The 7,910-nt window shown below is 38.3% G+C and overlaps 1 protein-coding gene across 4 annotated transcripts in view; it reads right to left on the bottom strand.

Moving 5' to 3' along the window:
* gas2a (growth arrest-specific 2a) overlaps positions 1-7,910 on the bottom strand; it is a 28,076-nt gene that overhangs the window by 8,870 nt on the left and 11,296 nt on the right. For 3 of the 4 annotated variants that reach the window (XM_014013592.1, XM_014013591.1, XM_014013593.1), the window contains exons 4-7: positions 1,439-1,583; positions 730-750; positions 350-413; positions 59-275 (exon numbers count right to left, since the gene is read on the bottom strand). In XM_014013592.1, coding sequence (XP_013869046.1) covers positions 59-275; positions 350-413; positions 730-750; positions 1,439-1,583 — 447 coding nt within the window. The remainder of the gene's footprint in view (positions 1-58; positions 276-349; positions 414-729; positions 751-1,438; positions 1,584-7,910) is intronic. The other variant, XM_014013595.1, reaches the window with a different exon arrangement.

The following is a 7,910-nucleotide window of genomic DNA, read 5'->3' on the forward strand; positions in this document are numbered from 1 at the left end:
GAGAGAGAGAGAGAGAGAGAGAGAGAGAGAGAGAGAGAGAGAGAGAGAGATTCATTACCGCATCATCCAAAAGCTTCCCGGTGCTTTTTTTGCTCGGAGTCACTTTGGTTGGTGTTTGGGGAGGGGACGGAGATGGAGAGGATGATGAAGAGGGTGATGGAATGAGGGGCTGAACTGGAGGTCCAGGTATCAGAGGAGGGAAAGGGGCCTTTTCCTTTTCCTCTTGTTCAATCTCCTTCTCCAGTTTTATAAGACCTGGAGGCTCTACGTTGTAACTAGACAAGGAAACAAAGAATATTAAAAAAAACATTGAAGAATGTCAGAAGATGATGTAAAATAAAGAACAAACCGTGATGCTATCCGACCCAGCTCTAAAAGACAGAGACACACCTCTCTCGGCTGCTTGTGAAGAACTGAAAAAAAAAAGAGATCAAGATTTAAAATCTGGTGAATCCAGTGAGACATAAATCAGGATAAAACAAGGCAATGAATGAAGAAGAGTGACTGTGTGATGGTAAAATGCACACAAAAACAAGCTTCATGCATCCAAATGTCCATTTACTCCATCATAACTGCACAGAAATGAGTGTTTTGACATGGAAATATGGACTTGAAAAGTAAATTTTATCCACGTCAAACCAGACAAGAAGTGGGCGACACAAAGCATGATAGATGTGACATGTCACACCATGCAGGTACAGACAGGAAGTCCACTGTGTGATGGCAAACCTGGTGTCGACGAACTGACCGCTTTATCCAGAGACAGGCAGAAACAAAGAAAGAACCTTTATCAGCCACTGTTGTTTGCTCAAATATTTTCACAGCATTTTATCACACTTGTGTCTCTCCTGCGTTCAAAAGCTCAGAATAATTCAGTGTGGATCTCTTACGGGGAATGTTAAGAATTTGCATACTTTACATTGTTAAAACCAACCTTAAGCTAAAAAATTGCAAATATATTTCAAGAGCTGATCGTCTTATCTTATCCAACATATCTTCACTGCGAGCATGCTTTTTGAGTAATGTGCAAGAAAAAGCTTTGAGGGACATAAAACGCAGGGAGTAAGAATGTGGAGGAGAAGAAATATTCCTACTATGAGCTAATGAAGACATCTAGCCGGTGTAATGTTGGCCTATTTTTTGCACGTTTTATCTGAGCTCCATTTGTTACCAGGATGTCTTTATTGTCAGGTGGAGCTGCTCCCATCTGTTCCCCCCTCAGACGGCTGCCTGCCCCTCATGACTTTTTTCTGTGGCACAGCCATGTGAGCCGTCTGAACCTTAGAGGGGAACAGAACAACCTGAGCAGTTCTGTACCGCCGACACAATCAGTCCACTCTCAGGAGGCCGAAATCTGAGTCTGCAGCCTTGGCAGTGTCAGTTCTGGTTCCTTTGTTGTTGTGTACACAGACTGTCCTACATTCTGTGGGAGACTCACCTAAACCTTCGGACTCAAAGAGACAGGTGTCTCCGACGCCGACCTCACGGCACCAGGACAGGAAGTTGGCAGTGTTGTCCCGTGCAAAGAAAGAGCCGGAGGGAGCACTCCGTCGACACGGTATCCTCCGGTGAGGGATTCTGGTCTGAAGACACAGAAAGGTTAAAAGTCCTAAATGAGCTGAAGATGGATGAGATCCTTCCAGAGTTGTCATGATCTTTGTTTCTGCTAGTCTTTTGTGGTTTATTAGATTTATTTGTATTGTGACAGTGTGTTTATCTTAAGTTTCTCAGTTTTATTAAAGGAGACACATGCTTTTAAATCCTTTCTCACATTTGAATCATTCAGTAGAGGTCTATATAAAGAGAAACTGCAATGTTTTGGTCTGAATTCCTCCTTGTTGTAACTCCACAAGCCCCTCTTTCACCCCATTATCTGAGGTGTCTCTAAGCAACTCGTGTTGGTGCTGTCTCTTTAAATGAGGCACTTCACACCCCTCCAGGCCTCACTACCAATGATATAGATTATCCACTCCACTCAGTTTAGCCATTTTTATAGTTTGATAGCAGAGGTATAATTATCTAGCAGCACAGACAATTTTTATTTACAAATTAATTGAAAGATGTCAACAAGGGAAGACTTCTCCATCCAGCCGTACATGTTGGACCCAGAGTCTGACCCAGAGCTAGAGAAGAATGAAGACAACCAAATTGTAGTTGGTAAGTCCAGACCTTATTTAGCAGTTCAGTCACAAATAATTTGATGTAAAAGTTCAGAAAACGTCATTGAAAATAGAGAAAACTGAATGGGTTGAAAAATCAAACAGAATATAAATATATTTTTGCAACCCCGGGAGAAACCAAATTCAAATTTTCTGCACTCCTAGAAACTCCAAGTTCACAACAAAATGTATTTAACAGCTACAAAAGTGGATTTTGCGTATGTCCCATTTATGTTCGACACTGATCAGTCTGTTTCAGCTGATCAGTGTTTTGTTTCTCACATGTTCTCTGTCTGTAATCAGTTCAGCTGTCTCTAAAACCTCATCCCAGCCTTTTATAATCAGCCTCCTGTTATCTTCACTTCAACAGTGCATTATTGGCTTCAAAGCCACGTCTGGTGTTCTCTTCTGAGCTTATTCTCCCTGTAACTATTCTTTCTCCAGAAATTTTTTCCCACATTCCTTAGTTTACGTCCCCCGATGCAACAACTGATGTTACTAATTAAATCAGTCTTCTGGCATGTTTCAGTCTGAATCAGTCCATGTTATTCCTGGCCTTCCCTGTTTCTTTTTACCAGGTGGCGTCCGTTGCAACGCTGCTTTAGGGATGTGCTGACTGTGCATCCTCAGCAGGGTTGGCCCGTGGCATAGGCAGTATAGGCAAATGCTAAGGGCACCATACATCCAGAGGACATCACAAATGGGGGACCAGAAAAATATTTAATATTTTTTTCATCAGAGCATAGTTGATTTGATTTGTAGAATGGTTACTCAGATTAATGTTCTGTTGGTTTCTCAGCTGGTCTGTTACTACATGAGGTTGTATGGTGCAAAGGATATTTCATGATGAAAATATCATATGATGCAGTCAAGTGAGTACATAGATGCAGTGAGTACATAGAAAACAAAACAAGGGTAATTGAAGTTTCAGTTTTGATCTCAGATAAAGTTCAGGTTAAAGTCTGGTTTTCTGTGTTCTGCCTTCATAAAATACAGATTTTATGTTGTTTTATTAATCCCAAGAATTTAGTCAAAAGCTCTTCAAATGACTGGGAAATGAATAGTTTGAGTAGATTTTTTACAACATTTTCCTGAGGAGTACACCCCAGGCCCCCCTAGAACTGCTTCACTCCACAGCTGCTGGTTAACATGAACAGGTGTTCCTTGTTGCTGTCAGCAGGTGTTGGCAGGTATGAAGCAGACTTCTGGTATTTTGTTTCAAATGAATTATATTGTTATACTTTAATTGGACAACCTGGTTTCTAAAAAATGCAAAATAATATTGAATACAAAACTATTTAATCTGGTGTGTGAATGTATGTAAATTAGCAGTGAAGTTTAGAAAAATGCACAAGGGGTGCCACCAGAAATCGTGTCTTGGGCTCCAAAGCTAGAGCTGATCCTGTTCATGGCCCAACCGTTTAAAATGACTCTCAAACTGCTGCGCTTGGTCTTCTTGTATAGATCACCATTTGTCATTCTTATGGGTCGCACATTCTCCTTTAGACAGCTGTTGTGAAAGACATCCAGGTTTTTTTTCATATCGGTCTGTGTTACTCTTCAACACTCAGATCCGTACAGCACAACAGATTTAACATTGCTGCTGTATAGCTTCAGCTTGATTTTGAGGCGACGTTGGTCAAAGTCTGGCAAAATTAATACATACTTTTCCCAAACCATGCTATAATGTCTTTGGTTGTTTCATTGTCAGTATTAATAAAACTTCAAAGGTATACGTTCCTGAACGACCTCAAGTGGTTTGTCATCCACAGTGATCGGTGCATCTGATGTTGGATTGATGCACATGACATCTTGTACTGATGCAGCTGGACAAGATAGCTAATTACTAGGGGTGCAACAATACATGTACCCGTATCGAACAGTGCTGTATCGAACAATACAGATTTTAAAAATTTACTTTATCAGCTTGTCTTCTGAAGATGCTCTGTGTTAAAGGATCAGTGGATCTGTGTTTGACTACTTAGGCTGCATTTTTGAGCACAGATCCACTGAGAAACTTGCTGTTTCAGCAACATTAAATTTAAAAACTGTACTTTTGAGGTTAAACAAATGTTCATAATTAATATAAATAAATTCCAAGTCAAAAGGGGCATGGAAATTTCTCTTTTTTGTATCAAAAAAATATCGAACCATGAGACTAAAGAATCGAACCGAACCGTGAATTTCTTGTATCGTTGCACCCCTACTAATTACAATATTTCCCATGGCCATAAAAGTTGGGGAATGATGTAACTGCCTGTGTCTGTGTGTGCATGAGTCTGTCTGTTTGCAAAATATCTAAACTCTCAGAAAGTTATTCTTGCTTGCACATCTACAACTAATTACCTGTTGGAGTAAACTTTTTTCCTAATTTTAAAAATGGGTATGACTCAATAGATTTTACAGCGTTTGAGCCTAAATCTAGAGTAGTAGTAGCTGAGGTTAATCTCCAACACAAACTAAACCTGCTAATAAACTGTGCAAGATCTTTGTTTAAAACGTAGTCATGCAAAGCAGCAGTTAATATACATTCCATAAAGGAATGAATCAACAGAATGCTGCTTTTCATTGATTTTTTTTAAAGTTGTATTATTTTTGTTTGGTGTCTGGTAGAAATGGTCAAATGATCACTTCTGGCCCTCAGATCATATTTTTCACTTCTTAGGGTCCAAATTAGGGTTTTGATTGAGACAGAGTAGACAGCAAAGTCCACTCCATCTGCGGCGGCTCTGGTTTTCAGACGAGGATCAAGAGAACTTTTCCTCGCAGATCAATACGGGTCAGAAAGCTGGAGCAACTTTACCAGACTTTCTACAGTTTAGTATCAGATGACGTGCTCATGAGTTTCAGCACCCACACGGTCTGTTCGAGGAGATTTATGTGCTTTGCTGTGGTTTTATGTGCGAGATGTGCGTCTGTGCTTTGAGGAAGGTGCAGTGAGCTCATTCAGGAAATATGTGAGCATTTGTGGGTATTTTTCACTTCATTCCCAATTTTTTTTTCCCATTTTTTCTTTTTTTTGGGGGGTGGCGGTGGTCATTGTTTTGTTCTATAATGCTGCAGTGGGGGAAAAAGTTTTCCAGCGACGTGTAATAAAACAATCAAGGTGTCAGACAAGCATTTCTGCTGCAGCTTGTTGTGTCTTCAACACCTTTATGTGTTTAATTATGAACAAAATAAAAAGCTTCAGGAAAAAAATACTCTTTAAACAGATGGCAACAATGAGGAAAAACACAAAGATTAATTTTATCTAAAAAAATTTAACTTAAAGAATTTGTTTAATTTATCTCTGATATTTGGAAGTTTCAACACTGTCATTCTGTATATTTAATTTCAACAGTGAGATAATCTAGTTTAGCTAATAGCTGGAAAATTGGGACACCTTAAATAAATTGGTCAAATCCTTTGAATTGGGGCTCTGTTAAAAATATTTTACATGTTTTGGAAAGCTCTTTGAACAACCTTATTTTGGGATAAAACAGATTTTGGGTTTTTCTCAAAGTAGTCTCTGATTTGTTGTGGGTGATATATTTATGTAAATCTAGTGCTTCAGAGATGTAGATCTTTGTCAGTTTGTTTCCAAACTATCATTCAAATGTTGGACCAAACTTTGCTGGGAGTTGGTGCAAATGCGTCGATCAGTGATTCCAGGTTAAATTTTGCATATTTTTCCACAGTTTTGTTTCTCTAACTAGTCACAGCTCTAAGAAACAAAGACTAGCCGTTTATTCATCAACACAAAATGAGGTTATTCATAGAGATAATATTGTATATTACTTATTCATAATGTCTCCCTGAGCCGTTCATTTTGACACAGTTTACCTGATTTCCAAAAACATTTTAGAGATTTTGATCTGTCAAACTTTAAAATTTCAGTTTGCCTCATCCAATCAAAAAACAAACCCGATTGCAAGAAATGGTCCAAAGATTTCACTGTTTCACATTGTCTTTTAAATGGACACAGTTTTAACCTGTCTTTCTTGATGAACAAAGTATAATAAAATCATTCTTAAGATGCTAGATTATTGGTCCACACATCTGTTGCAGATAGATAAAATGTTTCACATCTGTATTTAGAAATGATTTGTCTGCTTGTACGCCAGCTGTTCTATTTATTTATGAGTCTACTCAACAACTTTCTCAGACTTTCACTGGCTTTTACCTTAACAGTAGTTGACAAAAATATTGTTTAACATCTAACTCTCTTTTTATTAATTTATTATATTGTTGTCCTATCTTTAATAACTTTGTTAATATTCTGTTTTATTGACACATAGAACTTATTTTGACAAGATATAAAATATAATCTTTCTCCTTCAGATGCTAATAGTTCCTGTAGAGCATGAACTAAATTGCTCAGGGGGCCACAGTTGCACAGCAGCTCAGGGGCCGTCCATTCATTGCTGCCCAATATCAAAGAAACACTGCATTGTGTAAAAGAAAAAGGATTGTTGTCTTTTATCTTTTAAATGTGTTTATTTTTGGTGCATTGAATTGGACATTTTAATTTAAAAAATTGATTTCAAGTCTATTTTTATATTGAATGATTAAATTATTAAATATATAATAACAATAAATATATTAATAATTAACTCATAAGCGGGCCGGACTGAAGTCACCCCTGGGCTGGATGTGGCCAGCGGGCCACCAGTTGAATAACCCTGCTGTAGAGATGTAAAATAATGAGAAACAGCTTTAAACAGTCTGATTTGTTATTGTAGCTCAGTCCACTCATCACAGCATAACATTAACCATTAACTTCAAATTTTGAGGGGCTTTAACAAGCTATATGTGTAGTTAGATGAGACATAACTGAGCATCGTTAACGTTTTTAGCTCATTAATGAGTTATACGTGCTAACACTGAATATCTGTGTCAGACCTCCTCCTGCTGCTCCTCTGGACTCTGATCAATACGCTCCTCTGTTTCAGGAGCTTCACTGCTGTCCCACGGTTGCTGAACTCAAATATTTTCTCACATCTGTGCTGCTGAGCTCACGTTGAGATCAGGAGACCCGCCGTCATCAGTGATGATCCAGTGCAAACACAACAACACTCAGTGAAACAACAACAGAAGAGCTTCTGGCTGCTTTCCTTCTGAACTAAACACGGTCTGATGATTTCCTCTCATGTTATCACTGAATACAAAACGCAGGAGGAAGTGTGCAACATCAATAAACTGATGTTTTATGGTATTTAATTGATTAGTTAAAAGAACACTGAAGCCTGCATTGTTTTTGTGTTGTTGTTTTTAAGATTAATGACCCAGAAAAATGTAGATTTACAAAGATGTGGGGTTGATTATTGAGACTTTTTTCAAGATAAATTTTAAATCTTTACTCAAGGCTCACAAAACATTTCACAGATTTCCTCCAACTCTCTGGGGCTGTGGGGCCCCTCCAGCTAATGTGTCCTTGCTTGGATTATTACCCCCCACCCCCCCTGCCCTGTTGGAGACTGAAAACCCCCCATCCCCCACCTCACTCCATGCAACCCCTTTTTTAAAACTGTAAAGCCTTTTGAAATGTTAGAGATCAGGAGTGTGGTTGATCATAGAGTCAGTCTCAAAGAATTTCTGGTGCTACAAACTTAATGCCAAAGGCTGTAAAATGTTTAAAAACATGCAATAATTTGTAAATCTTACATTTTATTCAAAGTAGAACAAAGTGAAGATGTCAAATGTTGAAACAAAGACAATGAAAACATGAGATAAGTTTGAATTTGATATCTCAAAAATTTTATTAAATTCTGT

This window comes from Austrofundulus limnaeus, unplaced genomic scaffold, assembly GCF_001266775.1.
Source record: "Austrofundulus limnaeus strain Quisiro unplaced genomic scaffold, Austrofundulus_limnaeus-1.0 Scaffold104, whole genome shotgun sequence".
Classification (NCBI taxonomy): Eukaryota; Metazoa; Chordata; class Actinopteri; order Cyprinodontiformes; family Rivulidae; genus Austrofundulus; species Austrofundulus limnaeus.